The 19422-nt window shown below is 35.3% G+C and overlaps 2 protein-coding genes across 6 annotated transcripts; one reads left to right on the top strand and one right to left on the bottom strand.

Annotated features, from left to right (window-relative positions):
* Positions 1-1164: 1164 nt before the first annotated feature.
* On the top strand, positions 1165-9696 carry ABO1 (IKI3 family protein). 4 transcript variants are annotated; one of them, XM_082874837.1, is made up of 6 exons: positions 1165-1491; positions 2657-2986; positions 3719-6817; positions 8044-8142; positions 8229-8547; positions 9423-9696. In XM_082874837.1, the coding sequence occupies exons 2-5, from the start codon at positions 2931-2933 to the stop codon at positions 8542-8544; spliced, it is 3570 nt and encodes a 1189-aa protein (XP_082730963.1). In that variant the 5' UTR covers positions 1165-1491; positions 2657-2930; the 3' UTR covers positions 8545-8547; positions 9423-9696. The 4 variants fall into 4 exon arrangements, with proteins under 4 accessions (XP_082730963.1, XP_028096984.2, XP_028096989.2 ...); XM_028241183.2 differs by having other exon boundaries at positions 1169-1491; positions 2657-2990; positions 3739-6817; XM_028241188.2 differs by having other exon boundaries at positions 1198-1491; positions 3739-6817.
* Positions 9697-12399: 2703 nt separating this feature from the next.
* LOC114296857 (Pentatricopeptide repeat (PPR) superfamily protein) lies at positions 12400-18126 on the bottom strand. Of its 2 annotated transcripts, none has more exons than XM_028241192.2 (3): positions 14738-18126; positions 14572-14639; positions 12400-12946 (listed from the first exon to the last, which is right to left on the bottom strand). In XM_028241192.2, exon 1 carries the CDS (start codon positions 18000-18002, stop codon positions 15369-15371), a length of 2634 nt encoding a protein of 877 aa, XP_028096993.2. In that variant the 5' UTR covers positions 18003-18126; the 3' UTR covers positions 12400-12946; positions 14572-14639; positions 14738-15368. The 2 variants fall into 2 exon arrangements, with proteins under 2 accessions (XP_028096993.2, XP_028096997.2); XM_028241196.2 differs by lacking the exon at positions 12400-12946 and adding an exon at positions 13795-14352.
* Positions 18127-19422: the final 1296 nt, after the last annotated feature.

Here is a 19422-nt window from a genome sequence, read left to right as displayed (position 1 = left end):
AGATCCGTGACATCAAGCTCGTCTCTCGCGCGGTGCTGCCAAGGTTCATCGCGGCGGACGTGAGGGCCGAAAGCTACGATGTGTTCGAAAAGTGTGAGAGGAAAGCGGTGGTTACGGCGAATCTAACGGTGATGGTTAAGCCGTTCGTGAGGGATTACTTGGGAGCAGATAAGGTGTTGGGGACGGAGATTGAGGTGGTTGAAGAATTTCTCTGGATTGAAGTGTCCAGAGAAATTTGAAAGACCAAAAATAGAATTAAACAGATTTTTTTTGGATTGTTTTAGGTTGTTGTTGTTGTTGTTGTTTTTTTTTTTGGTGATGTAGAAAATATTCAAGAATTTCACTGAATTGAATTCAGTGAATCACACCATGGCCCAAGAGGGTATTCCGAAACTCAAAAGTTGCCCAATCCTACTGCAGGCTGTCCCTCAGTAAGTTCCATCTTTGAAACTGCAGTATTACAATGGGTTTGTGCGACTTGAAATTCTCTCAGTAAGTCAGAGAAATTCTTTGTAATAGAGCCTGAGAAATTTGTGAAGTTAGAGAAATTTCCTAGATCAATGTACAATCACCAATTTCTGTTCATAAAAATATAACTTTACTGTAAATAGAGAGAATTTCTCTGGTTTCAATCTAGAGAATTTCTCTAGTTTGTCTGGTTTGAAGAGAATTTCTCTGGTTTTGGATTAGAAAATTTTGTGGTCTTGTAGGTTTGTTAGACATGGGTTTAATTGTAGTTAATAGAGCTAGAGAAATTTGCGAAGTCAAAGAAATTTCCTGAATAGCCATACAAATTTCCTCTCCACAATTTTCTCTGAATTTATTTGGTACTCAGAGAAATTTCAATTTTCTCTGGAGATAATTTCTCTGGAACTGAAATTTCTCTGGATTTCAATTTTCTCTGGAGAGAATTTCTCTGGGACTGAAATTTCTCTGGATCCTGTTGAGCGACCTTAGACATTATAAAAAATATTTGATGTCCTTTATACTATAAAATCATAATATCAGGACTTTAAAAAAAATACCCCAATTAAGATCCCGAGTTTATTTTGTTATGAAAGTTGTTTTTTTTTTTTTTTGGGTGGTAATTTTCCCCTTCCCTTCTCAAAAAAAAAAAAATATATATATATATATATAAAGCCCAAAATAGCACAACATTACTTTACTCTTCTAACGTGCGCTGGTGATATCCATTTTAGGTTAACCGTTAACCCCACGTCGTTCTCCTCAAGCCTAAACCCATAAAACCCTCGGAACAAAGCTAGGGCAAAACCACAGGCCACAGCGTCGCTCTCGCTCTCGCTCTCGCTCTCGCTCTCTTCTTCGTTGAAGATGAATAATCTGAAGCTGTGTTGGGAGTTCACGTCGAACCTCCAGTTGCAGTCGGAGGATGAAGCCCTTCGCTTTGCGGCGTTCGATATCGAGCGAAACCGCTTGATCTTCGCTTCTTCGGCCAATTTTATATACACTACTCAGCTTCCTTCATCCCATGTAAGCTCAATCTCATTGTTTTTGATTTCTATGAGTATTTGAGAATCCAATACGATTTGAGCTTCAACAGCTTTTTTATATTTGAATCAACTCAGTGATAACATTGAAAAAGGTTTCATTTATCTCTCAATTAAGGATTATGTATGAAACGCCTTTTAGGAATCTATAAATCATTACACGGATAATGATATTAATTTTAGAGACTGCACGTATCCTCAAATTTGCATTATTTTTTTTAATAATTTACCAATTTTACTGAAAGATTTTTTCAAAGTTTGGTTTGAAAATATTTTGAACGTTTGGAAAATTCGAGAAAGATTGTTTTTTTTTTTTTTTTTTTCTTAATTATTTTTGTTGTGATGTCATCCTATATCAATTTACTCGAAAGTTTGGCTGAATTTTTGCAAACTTTTGGAAAGGGACATTTTTTTTTAGTTAATCAAATGTTCAAAATTTCCAATTTTTGGCCGTAAAACTGAAGATGGGAGAAAATTCAAAATTTGGAGTTTTTTTTTTTTTTTTTAATTATAAATAATTTGATTGAAATGTGTTTTGAAACCTTGTTTAGAGTTCAAAAATAAATTTGGCGGTGGGGATTCCTAAAGGCTTTGATGGGAACTCCATATGGATTTTATCATCTTAATTAAAAATTCTGGTGTAAAGTTTAGGTTTTTTTTTGGGGCTAAGTAACAAAATTTAGGAGCTTTTGAACTGAATCTTGTACCTAAATTGTGATAGGGCTTGAGGTTAACTAGAAAAAGCTCATGTTTGGCTTGAGCTTAATTGAGGATTTGGCTTTGACTGGAAGATTAAGGATCCATGTAGCAACCCATTACTTTGCGTTAGAATGAGGTACTGATTTTTTTTTTTTTCAGCCCATTATTTTTCTCACATGGGCAATATGGGTAAGTGGAGATTTAGGTACTTAAAAAAAAGGGTAAGTGAAGATTTAGATACTTGATGGAAAAGTTGAACATTATTTTGTGATTATCCTGATTGTTCAAGAATTTCTCATGTCCTTATTTTATTCGTTTGGGCAAAATTCACATGGTTACCGTTTGGAATATGAGTATTTCCCAAATGATTTTATGACTTGTTCCTATCCTTGGATATTTATTTTTTAAATAGAAAAATGAAAACTGATGCAAGTTGATGAATGTGCCAGGATGGCAAATCATGGAGGAAACCTCCTTTATTTCTGTCTGTTGAGCCTATTGATTTAGAACCTGGAGACTTCATTACTTCCTTTGATTATCTAATGGAGAAAGAAGCATTGATAGTGGGGACCTCAAGTGGACTTCTGTTACTACATAACGTGGAAGATAATGCAACAGAAATAGTTGGTAAAGTGGAAGGTGGTGTGAAGTGCATCTCACCTAGTCCAGATGGAGATCTGCTTGGCGTAATTACTGGTTTTGGCCAGATATTAGTAATGACTCATGATTGGGATCTGTTGTATGAGATGGCACTTGAGGATCTTCCTGAAGATGTTGACGTGAGTAAGGACTTCTTTCCATTGTTTTTTTTTATAAATTTTTTTACATGTTTTTCTGTTGCAAAAGCTGTACGCTTGTTCATTTGTGAAAGCTTTTTTGGCTAGTTTGGAAAAAGAAAAGATAGATTATTGGAAATTTGCATTATTCCTCCTCTTTAATTCATTGATGAATTATGAAAAAAGAAAAGACAAAAGGTGGAACTTTTTCTTGCTTTTGTGTCTTTTAATGATAACTGAATCAAGCATGGTATGATTCTTTTTACTAGAAGGTGAGAAAAATAAATTAAAAATTGGGTACAATATTGAGTTAACCACTGATTAAATTGAAAATGATTGACATTATTGGATTGAAGCAATGAAAATATAATGAAACTCAAAACCGAAAACTTTCAGTGCCTCATGGGTTGATATGTCATTGTGCAAAGGATTAAATTTAGTGGAGGGTCTAAGTCTTAGAATGAATGAGATTCTGATTCCATGCTATTAAGTTTCAACATTGAATTACATTCATGGAAAATTTTGATGGTTTAAGTAGATTGCAGTAAAATATAGACTGAGCAATATGGATTTTATCTGCTCCAAATAATAAATTGTGATAGATGTTTGATGTAATTTATAGGCACTCATGGAAAAATATAACATATCTTTTTACTTCTTTGCTTATGAAAAATCATTTTCAACCTGTGTCTCTACAATGGGAAGTGTGTTGATTCTTCTTCTTCATATTTTTAGAGGCTGGATTGTGGTTTCAGGTGAACCAACATTTTGTTCCAATTATTCACTTGAGAATCCCATTTCTTGGCGAGGAGATGGGAAATACTTTGCTACGCTAAGCATGGCTTGCAATTCTTCTTCCTCGCATAAGAAGATTAAAGTTTGGGAACGAGATTCGGGGGCAGTGCACTCTGTTTCAGAATCAAAGTCTTTTGCGGGATCAGTTTTGGAATGGATGCCTAATGGGATGAAAATTGCAGCTGTTTATGACTGTAAGATAGAAAATAGGTGTCCATCAATAGTTTTTTTTGAGAGGAATGGGTTAGAAAGAAGCTCATTTAGTGTCAATGAGGATATGTATTCCACTGTCGAAATTTTGAAGTGGAATTGTTATTCGGATCTTCTTGCAGCTGTCGTCAGATGTGAAAGATATGACTCCCTTAAGATCTGGTTCTTCAGCAACAATCATTGGTATTTAAAGCAAGAAATTAGATACCCCAGAAAGGATGAAATTAGATTCATGTGGGATCCCACAAAGCCACTGCAGTTGATTTGCTGGACTCTGGGTGGTCAGATCACTATCTTTAACTTTGTCTGGGTTACAGCTGTCATGGAGAACTCAACAGCATTAGTCATTGATGGCTCCGAGATACTAGTAACCCCTTTCTCCATATCTCTAATCCCACCTCCTATGTTTTTATTCAATCTAAGATTTCCAAGTGCTGTTCGGGACATAGCTTTCTGTTCCAAGAGTTCTAAGAATCATTTGGCTGCATCTTTGTCCAGTGGCTGTTTGTGTGTTGTAGAGCTTCCTAAACTTGATACTTGGGAAGAGCTAGAAGGCAAAGAATTCAGTGTTGAGCCTTCCTATCCTGAATCAGCAATTGGATCCTTTGTACATCTTATATGGTTGGATTCACATGTGCTTCTTGGTGTTTCTCATTTTGGTTTCAGGCATAGTGATTGCTTACCAGAAACATCATCAGGTAAGGATGAGCTTCCTGGGTACTATTTGCAGGAAATTGAGCTTGTGTGTTTTGAGGATTATGTCCCAGGTTCGATGACATGCTTAGGTTGGCATGCGAAGAGATGCAATCAAATCTCCCTTGAAGAGCCAGTAATGGGTATAGTTCCTAATCCTGCTAGAAAATATTCAGCATTTGTTCAATTTCATGGTGGAAAAATTTTTGAGTATGTGTCGAAGTTGTGTATCACAGCAGGAGCTCCTGCCCAATATCTTCAAATACATGACAAGTTGGGATTTTTATCATCTTGCCCATGGATGTCTGTAGTTCCTGTAAGTGACTCTGGGCCATCAGAACCTTTGCTTTTTGGGCTTGATGAAAATAGTAGGCTGCATGGTAATGGAAGGATACTGTGCAACAATTGCAGCAGTTTCTCATTTTACTCCATCTTTAATGATCAAGTGATCACACATCTTATTCTTGCAACTAAACAGGATTTTCTCTTTGTTGTTGACATTGGCGATATATTGCATGAGCAATTAGAGGCTAAATATGAGAACTTCATGCCTGTTATCAAGAAAAGAAATGAAGAAGAGAAAAGAAACTGTATAAACGTATGGGAAAAAGGTGCCAAAATTGTAGGTGTCCTGCATGGAGATGAAGCTGCTGTTATACTACAAACAGCTCGAGGAAATCTTGAATGCATTTATCCGAGAAAATTGGTCCTTTCCTCAATTGTCAATGCTTTGATCCAAGGACGTTTCAGAGATGCACTCTTCATGGTAAGGCGGCATAGGATAGATTTCAATGTTATTGTTGACCATTGTGGTTGGCAAGCCTTTCTTCAATCAGCTCCAGAGTTTGTCAGACAGGTAAACAATCTAAGCCATATAACTGAATTTGTTTGTTCCATAAAGAATGATAACATAATGGAGACACTGTACAAAAACTATATTTCCCTACCTTGCCTAAAGGAGGCTAATGTTGTAGAAGCCAGAAAATTTGAGGGTTCTGATGCCAATGGTAAGGTATTCTCTGTCCTGCTAGCAATAAGGAAGGCTCTTGAGGAGCAAGTGGTGGAAAGTCCAGCAAGAGAGCTTTGCATTTTGACCACTCTAGCACGAAGTGAGCCACCAGCTCTTGAAGAAGCTTTGAAGAGGATAAAAATTACCCGGGAAATGGAACTGTCAGGTTCTGATGGCCCAAAGAGAATATCTTACCCTTCTGCTGAGGAAGCTCTGAAACATCTTTTATGGTTATCCGATTCTGAGGCTGTTTATGAAGCTGCTTTAGGTCTGTATGACCTGAACCTTGCAGCCATTGTAGCTTTGAACATGCAACGAGACCCAAAGGAATTTCTTCCATTTCTCCAGGAATTGGAACACATGCCAACTCTGTTAATGCAATATAAAATTGACCTCAAACTGCAAAGATATGAAAAGGCACTCAGGCACATAATTATGGCAGGAGATACTTATTATGCTGATTGTATGAACCTCATGAAGAACAATCCTGAACTTTTTCCGCTGGGGCTCCAACTGATCACTGATCTCACCAAGAGGGGACAAGTCCTTGAGGCCTGGGGGGATCATCTTAGTAACATAAAATGCTTTGAGGATGCTGCTGCAACTTATTTGTGTTGTACTAGCTTGGAAAAAGCACTGAAGGCTTATCGTGCTTGTGGTAATTGGAGTGGGGTGCTGACTGTTGCTGGTCTTGTTAGACTGGGGAAAGGGGAGGTTATGCAACTGGCACATGAACTCTGTGAAGAACTCCAAGCCCTTGGTAAACCTGGGGAAGCTGCCAAAATTGCCTTGGAGTACTGTGGAGATGTTAATGGTGGGATCAATTTATTAGTCAGTGCAAGGGATTGGGAAGAGGCTCTGAGGATTGCTTTTATGCACAGGAGAGACGATTTAATTTCAGAAGTGAAGAATGCATCTCTTGAATGTGCCAACATACTAATTGGTGAATATGAGGAAGGGTTGGAGAAAGTAGGCAAGTATTTAGCCCGCTACTTGGCAGTTCGACAGCGGAGATTATTGCTTGCAGCAAAGCTCCAGTCAGAAGAGCGATCAATGAATGAATTTGATGATGATACTACTTCAGAAACTAGCAGCAGTTTCAGTGGAATGAGTGCATACACCAAAGGGTATGACTTTTATATTTGTAATTCATATAACTTTGTGTAGTTCACATCATGCTTCAGTAGAGCTACCCTTTTTGGACAATATTCTGTCAATAGTTAAAAATCATGCAGAGGTAATTTATCCCCTCTAGATGCAGCTACTGCTACTTCATTTGTGGTTCATGGTACATATGGATGCACTTGTTTGTGTGTGCATGTGTCTTATTTATGAAAGCCATGTAGTTGATGCAGGACAGCACTAGATGGTGCTGTGTAAAAGTGATTTTATGGCAAGTTTTGGTCAAAGATGGAACTTTTTTGTGCTTAGGATTTTAAAATGCTGAACAAAGGTTGTCAAAGTGATAGGTTACAACTTTGAGGAGTTTCAGAAAAAGAAGGCACGTTAGAATATGCAGGTTGTGTTGTTTGAGGTGAAAAGGTAGAGGAAAGGGCTGGCGTTGATTAGGAGTTTAAGTGGTTGATTTTGAGGGTGAAATGAGGTCTGTTTTGTGGCTGTGAGCATTCTGACTTTGCTGCATTTGTGGAAGAGCAGGAGTGATGAAGAATTTAGGAATCTGACACAGTTACTTAGGATTTCAAGGTTTGGTTGTACCAGAGATCATATGATCCCAAATTCTAAAAGATTCCATTAAATATAAATACTCAATTATTTATAGGGTTCTGGGTGTCTCCAACTTTTTCATTAACAGGGCTTGAAGACATGAAACTTTGATACTTTAATTGTTGATTTTTTTTTTTAATTTTTTAATTTTTTAAAGCCAAATAAAGATCACATTAACAATCTGATAACATGACTTGACCCAGCATTGAAAATTATCAGATTGTTAATGTGATCTTTATTTGGCTTTAAAAAATTAAAAAATTTCATTGACTACAGCCCATGTCCAACAATTTTGTAACTATCACTCCACCAGGTAACCTTTTCTTTTTTAATTATAAAACATAATACAATACCAACAATATAACCATATTAGAACTTATATTATGCACCTTTACCTGTCCAAGTAAAAAAGAGAATGTTTTCCCCTTCACACCACAAAGGAGAAAAACCAAAATACAAAAATGAAGACCTCAAAGGCTAAACGCACTGAAAAATAGGACAAAAACAGTTGTTGAATCTCTCTTTATTAATACCGAACACTTGGTTTTTCCTACAGTTACACATTGATTTTATATTTGCTTCGTGTTACAATTTTGATTGCCTCAAGTGACCTCTCGTTCATGAGCAGGACGAGAAAGGGCTCTGCTGCTTCCATCAGCTCAACTACTTCTACCAAGGCAAGAGACACGAGGCGCCAGCGGAATAAAGGGAAAATCCGTGCTGGCAGGTATGTCGGTTGTTCAATCATCTCTTGCATTTTGAAGTTCCTATCATTCTCATTGTCATGGGTGTTATAATGAACTGCCTTTCCAGCCCTGGTGAGGAGATGGCTTTGGTAGAGCATTTGAAGGGGATGTCTCTGACCACTGGAGCAAAGGGTGAGCTTAAAGCTTTGTTGGTTTCCCTTGTGATGCTCGGCAAGGAAGACATTGCAAGGCGATTGCAGCGCATTGGAGAAAACTTTCAACTGTCTCAAATGGCAGCAGTTAAACTGGCCGAAGATGCAATGTCTAGTGATATCATAGATGAACAAGCCCATTCTTTGGATCATTACATTCGGAAAGTGAGAAAAGATCCACAGCATTTAGACTCTTTCTGTTGGCGGTCTAAAGTGTTGATTCCGCCTTAACAGGTAACATTTGCCAAAACATGTAATCCACCCACTTGTTCATTTGAAGTGTGCCTGTTTTTATCTTTGATACATCTAGTCATCTACTCCCCTCTTGGTTGCTGGTGCTGCAAATGAGATGTCTATGAATTGGAAAAATATGGAGTGCATGAATACTGGCGGGAAATGTAAATAAACTAACTCCATGCATCTTTGAGCGTGTTTCTATTTGTTTTTTAAAATTGTTGTGTTGTGATTCTTGCTTCCTTTTTTTTTTTTTTTTGGTTTCAACAATGCTATGAACACACAAAGTAAATACAAAATTGGCCACAGAAACTAAACATGTGACTAGGATCAGTTTGGCTTGATGTTATATGTTTACCTACTGTCCACAATCATTTTATTCTTCTCCTTGGTTTTTAGTTCTCTCTCACATCTAAATAGAAATGTGTCCGTCTTTCTCTCTGTCCTACCTTCTTCCCCACTGCAATTATTTATTTTCTCCATTAGAAATTGTCATTTGTAAATTCATAAGCAGCAAAGTATTGCTCTGGGACGGGTATGATGCCCCATAAAAAATTGATTGGCTCTATCATATTCGCAAAGCATTTGAAGGGACTAGGGAGATATATACATGTGATGATGAATAGCTTCAACTAAAAGAAAATTGTTGCCATGTAACTTTCATCTTGAGAAATTTGACTTCAATTCCATATCATTTATTCTGGTTTCTGCACTTCTTTCCACTTTTATTAGGGTTGAATAGCTAAAATTGATATGCGAAACACAATGGTGCTATTCTGTTTTATTTGACACACATTTGTTCGAAGGATTGTAGATATCAGTGTATTTGTTTTTTTTTAATGCCCTTTATTGACGTGTTATACTCTCGTCTGCAGCTTCGGAAAGGTGCGATTATTTGCTTTTCATGGTTGCACATACTGAGATATGTACCAGATCTGTACACTGTTCGTATTGGTGGCTAAAAAAGATAGGAAGTAGCTAGAGGATAGTTTCCAAGTTGTACTTGAATTTTTTCTGAACTGTTCTTTCCCTTCTCATTTATGGATTCTTTAGTAGTTGCTTAAACCATTTTTTCCTCTGTGTCACCGATCTGTACACAATTTTTTTAAAACTTATTTATTTATCAGAATTTCAGTTTTGTGTTGAATATATTTAAAGACATGTAAAATTGATGAATTGTGTCAAACTGGCTAGATATGTGGCTGGTTATTGCCTAATGGTCATATGGGTTGTCGTCCAATCCGTGAATCTCAAACTCATTGTTTGGTTGGAGTTGGATAGAAATTTTGAAAGATAAAAGGAAAATGTATGTGAAATGTAATTATATTTTATTTATATTTTATTCATATTTTTTCTTTTCCTTGCCAAATTTTTATTCAGATCTGTGAACCAAACTCAACCCAAGTGTCGATCACTGGATTGCAAGTAGGATGAAAATGTTTTGAAGAACCTTATGCTAACTTTTGTAATTTTATAATACTGGTTAAGCCCGATTCTATATACATGGGGTTTCTGAAATTTGGATTGGCCGATTTGGGATTTGGTTAGGCGGGCTAAATGTATGAGAGAAATTGGGTTTTTCCTTTCGAAAAAAAATATATAAATATTAGGCAAATGTGGTGAAATTATGGGTTTCTATCTCCAATTTTCTAAGTCATAATTCATTAAGGGCAAAATTTATTGTACTTCCTAATGATTTGGTTCATGTATGAGTTATCTTTTAGTTTAGATATAATTATAGTTTTTACGTGATTTATGAGTTAAAATGTATAATTTTTACGTGATTTATGAATTAAAATGCAAAGTTATATTTTATGTTTAAACTAACGGTGACATTAGAGATGCCATTTTAATTTGATTTGTGAGGGTTCGCCCATATCCGTCCGAATGTGGTGGATTTTACTTGACCCGACACTTATGTAGAGCTGGTGTGGATTATATTTTGGTCATCTGTAGCAAGAGTGGAGCGGGGGCAAGTATTGCCTCTTTCGATCCAAACCCAACCCGATATAATTAATAATATATATGTATATATATATATAATTAGATATAAGAAAGGAATATTAAAAGTTTGTGGTTTTGTATAAATATAAATAAATAATAATCTTAAAAGTATTTATATATATAGAAATAAGAAAAATTATTTAGTATGCTAATGATTTAAATGGTTTTCAATTTTTTTGTGGGTGTTGGGTTTCTGCGAGTATCTGTGAAAGCAGGGATGAGATTGAAAAATTTTATCTGGAATGAGGATGGGACGGGGGCGGAGGTGGGGTTTGTTCACAGGGACAGAAAATGACAAACCCGTTCCGTGACCATCCAAGATCTATACACACTAATTTTGAAAGTGGGTATGAACAATAATTTTTTGATACTAAAATTCCTTAAAATAACTAGTGCCATTCTTCTTAAAAAATCCTTCCCTTCAGCAAACTCCATCTCTTTTCCCAATTCCCACCAATGCCTCCCAGCCCACCCCCTTCTCACAATCCAACCAAGATGATCAATCATAAGGATGATAATACAAAGTGGAAGAAGAAATAAAAACAACGAAAAAATATGAAGTAAAAAAATGGTCCCCGAAGCTTGTCTCTCTAATTTAGAGAGAAATTTCCAACCCACTTTAATCACCTGTTTCTTTCCAGTCAATTTTCTTTTTGAGAAGTATATCAGTTGCCAAAGGCAATCAAGAAGAAAAGAATAAGAAAGGGCCAAGGAGGCCAACAAAAAAAAAATTAGCAGAAGAGGAAAAACAGAGGAGGATTTGTTGAATGGATTTTGGGTCGTAAACAGTTGGGTGCTACTTAGAAGAAGAGGTAGGAAAAATAGAGTATCTAGCAAATAGAGATTTTTTTTTAAAAAAAAGTTTTATTCACTATTAGATTTGTACAGCTTTTGCATTTTTTTTTTTTTGGTGCTTTTCCTTTGTGTGTGTAGGCGCGCGCGCGCGTTTTTTTTATTTATTTTTTATTTTTAGAACAAGTTAGAAAGCATATATACAGATACGAGGTACGAATATGATACGATACGGATACGGTGATATAATAAAACTTAAAAAAGTAAGATATAGGTACAGTTAGGATACGTTTGTAAAAAATAAAAAATAAATAAATTATTAGCAGTGAGTTACACAAGAATGTTGAGAAATCACAGTAACTTTATAATGCAAAATACTAATCTTTAAGAATTAAGTATTAATTTAAGCCAGTAGTTAGTTTAGTTTTTAAATTTTCAATAGGTTTTGCAAATATTTCATTTCAATATCAAGTCTAATATGTTGATATTATAATATTAAAACAATCCACAACTTGATCCTATACTTTTTCCTTTTGCACTAGTCAAAAATATTTTATGCAAGTTTATTTGTTTATTTATTTATTGATATTTAATTTTACTATTGTTATAATATCTTATTAATCTCTATTTCTATGTAGTTATAGGGGACATTCATGATACAATGAAGATATGTCAATTTGATGAATTCTATTACTTTAACTTACTATGTTATTTTTATAAAAAAAACTAAGCAAAGTATTGTTGAAATATTTTATTTATCCTCTCAATTATATTATATTATGATGTTATACAAGAAATGATACAACTCTGATTTTGTAAAAGAAGTAATACGTGACTTGGAACATTTGGTATTTCAAAATTAATTAAGAAGTATCCTATAATATGTGCTTTAGAGCATCCGATATTTCAAAACTAAGTATTCGATACTGCAAAATTAATGAAAAATCAATTAAGAAGTATCCGATACTTTTAATAAGTATCTGATACGTATCCATAAGTATCTAAGGAGTATCGGTATCCGATATGGATACGTCTTCCCATTTGAAGTATCTGTGCTTCATAGAGAACAAGTAGTTTTATTAAAATAAAGTAAACAACAAGACCTTGAAGTGTCAAACAAATAACCAGACAACAAATTATAAACAACAAAAACAACAAATCTACCAAAAAAACCATCTACATCAACACTTGCAGTCGCTCCTTGACACTTTTGAAGTGTAAATCTCAATTTTTTATATTTGAAATAGAGATTTTGAATGTTTCTCTCTGATATATTTTGAATTTTTGACGTCCACAATGATTCTCTCTTCTCTCAAGCATTTTTCAATACCATTGTGGGTATTCTTCCTCTTTAACTATTGTTTTTGGCAGTGTCCGAAATACGGCGATGGGGATGGCGCAGTTAGACAATGGCAACGGGGATGACGTGGACAGAGATTGCTGGAGTACCACTGAAAATCTCCTAAAGACCGTAGCTCTCAGTGCTCTCTCTCTGGAACTCATATCCTTTGTGATGTGTTATTGTCACACAATTTGTATATTGTCCGTGAAAGAATGTTGGTTAATGCAGCCTGCCCTTTTCGCATACTAGAGTTTTGTCAACCTAATGGGTAAAGCATTAGAAATTGCTATTTCAAGAATCATTATAGAAGATTATATATATATAATTCCAGTGTAATCTATATATATATATATATATGAAAAAGGCTCACTTCCACCATTTCATTTTGATTAGGCTAAACCCTAAACCTTAGAACTCTCTGGCCGATTGCCAATTCATGCCTCCTTTTACATCCAAAAACAACAAATAGAATTTAATTGAATGCAAATACTAAAAACTTGTGATGAAATATGGAGAGTTGGAGTTAACAAAAGTTAAAAACCCAATAGGGAGGGCTGACGTAACCGCCACATGTACTCTGCAATTAATGATTATACATTTTTCTTTTGTTCTGTACCAATTAGATGTGTATTTGTTATATTGTTTATTCCAATTTTTTACGACACTTTATGATCTTTCCAATAGTTCATATGGGAGATTGCCAATTGAAAGTTTTCAAAACTCATTTCGTTCAATATAAACATAAATTTAAACATTATATATGAGTGAATTAACTAAGGTCTTGTTTGGCAAGCGATGATTTTAGTCAAAAAGTCACCAAAAAAATCAACAAGCCAATAACATATACAAAAAAGTCAAAAATTCTCTTTTCTCTCTACTTTTTGCACATCTTTTCGTAAAAAATCAAAAAGTCATATCAAACATACTAGTTTTTTTAACCTAATATTTTAGTCAAAAAATCAAAAAATTACTAAAATAATCTGTTCTCCAATGAGGCCTAAATTGGAGATAATAAAGAAAAAACTACAGACTTTAATTACTACGCCGCCCATACCAAACTTGATTGGAGAAGTTGGAAATGATTGATTTTGATACTCAACAGACTTCAATTACTAAAACAAAACAATACTTGAAGGAATAAAAGGAAAACTCCTATACAATTAAAACATCCAATGCACATGAATTAATAGTATTTATTTACATGATGTCTTAATTTCCATGATAGCATTCCAATCTACATGAACAGAGTCACACAAGAGTTGAAGCAATACCAACTGAATGATCAAAACAACCACCTCTGGACTCATGATTAATGCATTATGATTCAAAATTTATCTTCCAAAAGTCACGCTTCCCTATAAATTTGTCATGCAAAAAAAAAAGAAGCATTTTGTACGTTTAAGGCCTCACTTCTCTTTAGTTGGCTCTAACTGAAGAAGTGTACTTAGACTTAGTGGGCCTACTTCGAAACCTGTTATTCAAATTGTTCATTTGTAAATCAGCCACCCCTCTACCTCCTGATCCTTCCTATGCTCTCGACCCACCTAGCCACCCTTGGACCACCGTTAGCGCGACCCCTCTTCCTCCTCTTTTTCTTGGTGATCTGAAAACCCCAATGTAGGAGGAGATCTGAGACAGATCTGAAAGAGATCTGTGATAGAGGAGATCTGCAACAGAGAGAGAAGAAGGAGAAGAGTAAGGATGAAGAGGAGAAGAAGCTGCCAGAAATGAAGGTTGCCGGAGGAAGAATGGGACTGCCGGTGATGCTCTCACTCTTTTAATACAACGTACTATTTATTTTTATTTTTTTCCTTTTTTTTGATGTAATAAATTAATAATATGAAGTATGGTAAGACAATTAACTAGAGCATAACATGTACACTTACAGTTTCAAACCAGCATCATAACTTGTGGCGCTACCTTTTGAACCTTCTCCTAACAAACCCTTACCAACCTGCAAGCAGAATAGTAAGAAGTTCGGAAAATTAGGATGAACATCAAAGAATAAGAATGAACACTAAAAACACAGAAATTTAAAAAATTAACCCAGACCTTCTCAACCAAAACTTGACAATTTATGAGATTTCTTTAATTGCGAAAACCTAATCGAATATCTTGAGATTGATTGCAAGATGCAGGGCAAAGCTCACTATCTGGCCTTCCAACAATACGATAAAATTGTTCGGGGAGCAACATTTTGAGCTTTGAGTTATCAAGTCCTGGTTCATGAGCCTAGTCCATGTTATTTGTGCCTAGCACCAAACTTCTGTGAAATAAATTACATTTCCAGCTCTATTCCTTCGCATCCATAGTTCTAGAAATTTTGACCTGCCTGTGTTGATTTTCCCCAACCTGTTTGACTTCTAAATGTCAGACATAACAAATCCTTGCAAGAGGAAATTATTCTTGCTCACAAGGCTGTCATTGTTCTCATCAGAGATGCCATTGTGGTCACCAGAATCCATGCATGAGCCTCAAAGTGATTCTTCACAATCTGCCAGTATTGAGAAGAGCAAAAAATGTCGCTAATCTGTCTCTGTGACCGTAAAGAAACAATTCCTTATCCTCTTCCTCCACATTTTGTAACACAGAGCTCCTGTCATTATTATAACCCATTTTCTCCATTTTCTCAAATAAACTGTTCCAGGAGAAACCCATGCTTTCGAAATCTCGATGGATTTGGTCACCAACTTGAAATGCTTGGACCCTTGTTTGTGACCTCAACCCAACTACATGCTGGAGTTTTCTTCAATCCCGTCTCATTCATCTTTAATCTCAAGTTTTTTGCATCGCACCATCTACCAGATTGAGAATATATGCTTGATAGGACCACGTAATGAGCTGGATTCTGGGGCTCAATTTTGACCAGATGATCTAATGCAAACTCTCCTAACTTCACATTAGAATGCATTCTACAAGCACTGAGTAAGGCTCCCCAAATTCCAGCATCAGGTTCCATTGGCATTGTCTGAATTAAATCTAATGTTTCCTCAAACAAACCAGCACGACCTAACAGATCTACCATACAAGCATAGTGTTCTAAATCTGGGTCAAGATTATGCTCTTTGGTCATGGAATAAAATATCTTTCTTCCTTTGTCTATCAAACCTGCATGTCTACAGGCAGAGAGAACACTGACAAAGGAAACGGAATCAACTTCAACATCACTCTCTTGCATAAGTGAGAAAAATGCAATAGCACGGTCTGCTTGCCCGTGCACTGCAAATCCAACAAGCATGGAGTTCCATGAAATCATGTCCTTATATTCCATATCATTAAAAATTTTCTCTGAAAAATCAAGGTGCCCGCATTTGGCATACATGTCAATGAGAGCATTGCCAACAATTGTGTTAGACTGAAAACCCATTTGGATTACGTAGGCATGGAAACTCGTACCTTCTTTCATGGAAGCCAAACATGCTGCCGCAGGAAGAATGATCACAATTGTAACTAAATTAGGCTGTAAAGCCGCCAATTTCATCTGGTGAAATGCAGAAATGGCTTCTTTAGCACGTCCATTCTGCACGTAGCCTGCAATTATTGCATTCCAAGAAACCTCATCTTTAGTGAACTCAGTTTCGTTGAACAACGATTCAGCCGAAGAGAGGCTTCCACATTTGGCGTACATGTCAATTAACGCATTCTTCACATGACAGTCTGACTGAAATCCGCACTTTTTAACTAGCCCATGGATGCAATTCCCAAGATCGAGGTCACCTAAGAGTGCACAAGCTGGAACAACACCCACCATTGTTCCTGAGTCTGCACGTTCCCCACATAATTGTAATTGGCAAAACATCTCCATTGCACGAAAAGGGTCGCCAATCTGAGTGTATGCAGTTATCAAGGCATTCCACATCACAACACCTTTTCGTGGCATCCTCTTGAATATAGTCATTGCAGGAGTAAAGAATTGACATTTAGCATACATAGACACTAAGGCTGTTCCTGTTGATACATCAGAATCGATATCGGATTTGATAGCATAACAGTGTAAACTCTTCCCTAGTCTCACAGACAATACTTCTGCACAAACTGGAAGGACACTTGCTAGAGTCACTCTATTGGGTTTCAAATTATTTTTCAGCATATCTTGAAATAAAGACAGTGCTTCCTCCGGATGCCCGGATTGAGCAAAAGCAGCTATAGCTGCAGACCAAGCAATCACATCTCTCCCCTGAAGTCCCACAAACAATTTTTTAGCCTTCTCCAATTCTCCGCATTTGGCATACATTGTCATGAGAGGAGTAGCAACCAAAATGTCTGAATCAATGCCTTGTTGTATTGCAAAGTCATGGATATCCTTTCCCATCTCTAAATCTCTCATCTCAGCGGCTGCCATCAAAGCACTAACAATTGATACCTTATTTATCTTTACATTGTCCCTTTTCATGTGATTAAATAACTCTAAAACTTGACAAAAACCTCCATTATGTGCATAACCTGCCATCATTGTACCCCATGAAACATCATCCCGACCCCACATCCGATCAAAAACCAGGCGAGCAATATCTACATTCCCACACTTAGAATATACATCAATCAGCCCATTTAAAACAGCTTGTGGAAAAACCCTCCTGATTACGTACCCATGAAAAGATTTGCAAGGCCTAATATCTAATAACTCAGAAACTGCCGGGAACAAATTCAACAAGCTCACCGAATTGGGTTTAATTCCACTTTTCAATTGCATATTATGAAAAAACTCGAATGCTTCAGAAGGATCTGAGCTCTGCGATAACCCAGCAATCATAGCATTCCAAGCCACAACATCCTTGTTTGGCATTCTATCAAACACCTCTCGTGCAAGATCTAAATCACCCATTTTACAATACATATCAACAAGACCAGTCCCAATAAACACATCGCATTCTAACCCTTTATCAACGATTTCACGATGAATCGAGACAGCCTCTTGGAAATCTAAAATCCCAGTACAAGCTTTCAAGGCAAAAGTGAATGTATACTTGTCCGGTTCTAATGATTTTTCTAATATATTGTGGTACATTTCCAGAGCCTTTTTGTGCTGGTTCGACCTCGTGTAAGCTCTGATCATGGAGTTCCATAAAATCACAGGTGGGTTTGGCGTGGAATCGAAAACAAAGCGAGCCAAGTCGCATTTTTGGAAGGAAGAGTAGGAGTTTATGAGATGGGTAGTTAAGGTATTGTCTGGTTTGAAGCCTGAAACTATCAAGTGGCCATGAATTTGGAGGACAGAGTTGAGATGTTGGGAGGAAGAGAGGAGAGTAAGGTAAGGATGATAGTAGTATTTTGAAAGGGAATGGAAGGGTCTACGCAGTGAATTAGTACTGATCATCGTTTAGAGAAAGCAAGCTTCATTCATGGACTTGCTCTGTAGTTTAGTTTGTATTCAACAACACTACATAAAATAAAAGCCTTCTCAACCGCATCTCCAAAGCTTCGTCAATAAAAATATGACGAAAAGTTTGATATAAATAATTTACTTCAATGATTTTGGATTGGTTTGGGATGAGGTTTGGCTTTTTAATTTTTTAGTTATTTATTTATTTATTTTTTGATAATTACTTGTTTTAGTTAAAAAATTATTATCAGTTGTCATATTATTATTATTATTTTTTTATATATATTTTTATAAAAAGTCAAAAAATTATTAAAATAATTTGTTTCCAAATAAGGTCAGTCTTGGTTAAAAAGTCTTGTTTGTGATAGATTTTTGGCTTTTTTAAATATTGGGAGAGAAAAAATAAAATGATTATAATTTGAATGTGACATTTTATCTTATTGACTTTTTAATTTTTTTTATCTTTTTATAACTATTTTAGCATTGTAGCCACTTCCCAAACGAATGCTTCATTAAAGATAGTCGGTGGTCCGATTTAAAATAAATTTTCATCAAATTATCTTAATACCAATTGTTCGAGAAGTTCTTCACCCGATCGTTCATCAATGGTCACTTTTAAAATTTGAAGAAAGGATAAATGCTTCATTTGATGAAAAAGTATGGGTAAATTACACTTTGCCCTCCTAAAGTTTTATTCATTTTTCACTTTGGCCCTTTAAGTTTAATTTTTCTCATTTTGACCCTTTATGTTTGCAATCATTTCCACTTTGGCCCTTTAAATTTAATTTTTCTGATTTTGGCCATTCATGTTTGTAATCTATCCCAGCTTGGCCTTTCATATTTGTAATCATTCTCACTTTATTTCTAAACTAACTTTCATCCAAAAAACTAACAAAATCTGCCACATCACTAACACATCAACTCTATGTGTGATGTAAAAAATTCACTAAAGATACAAAAAATAAAAAATAAAAAACAAAAAAATTAAATTTTTTTTAGTCTTTAGTGAACTTTTTTTTTTTCAAATTTATTCATAAACATTATTACATTATAGATGCATTTAGATTAGATGCAGTTAAAAAAATAAAAATAAATTTAACTAAAAAAGAAAAAAATTTACTAAAGACGAAAAAAATGAAAATATACTGACTTAAACACCTGTATTGTCAATTCTGAAATGAAAAATTTATTATTTTTTTTTTGTCTTTAGTGAACTTTTTTCTTTTTTTAATTAAATTTGTTTTTATTTTTTTAGCTGCATCTAATCTAGATGCATCTGTAATGTAATAATATTTATGAATAAATTTGAAAAAAAAGTTCACTAAAGACTAAAAAAAAAAAAATCAATTTTTTTGTTTTTTATTTTTTGCATTTTTAGTGAATTTTTACATCACACATGAAGCTGATGTATTAG

Source organism: Camellia sinensis, chromosome 1, assembly GCF_055761805.1.
Source record: "Camellia sinensis isolate YWXY chromosome 1, ASM5576180v1, whole genome shotgun sequence".
NCBI lineage: Eukaryota > Viridiplantae > Streptophyta > Magnoliopsida > Ericales > Theaceae > Camellia > Camellia sinensis.
The sequence above is the reverse complement of the archived record's forward strand: the minus strand, read 5'-3'. Positions and strand labels throughout refer to the sequence as shown.

Bases quoted from the DNA above. Each gene is read 5' to 3' on its own strand.
- ABO1 (XM_028241183.2), top strand. From the start codon at position 1,333: ATGAATAATCTGAAGCTGTGTTGGGAGTTCACGTCGAACCTCCAGTTG. The intron at 2,991-3,738 runs GTAAGGACTTCT...TTGTGGTTTCAG, and splicing joins TCCTGAAGATGTTGACGTGA to GTGAACCAACATTTTGTTCC. The intron at 6,818-8,043 runs GTATGACTTTTA...GTTCATGAGCAG, and splicing joins ATGAGTGCATACACCAAAGG to GACGAGAAAGGGCTCTGCTG.
- LOC114296857 (XM_028241192.2), bottom strand. From the start codon at position 18,002: ATGATCAGTACTAATTCACTGCGTAGACCCTTCCATTCCCTTTCAAAA.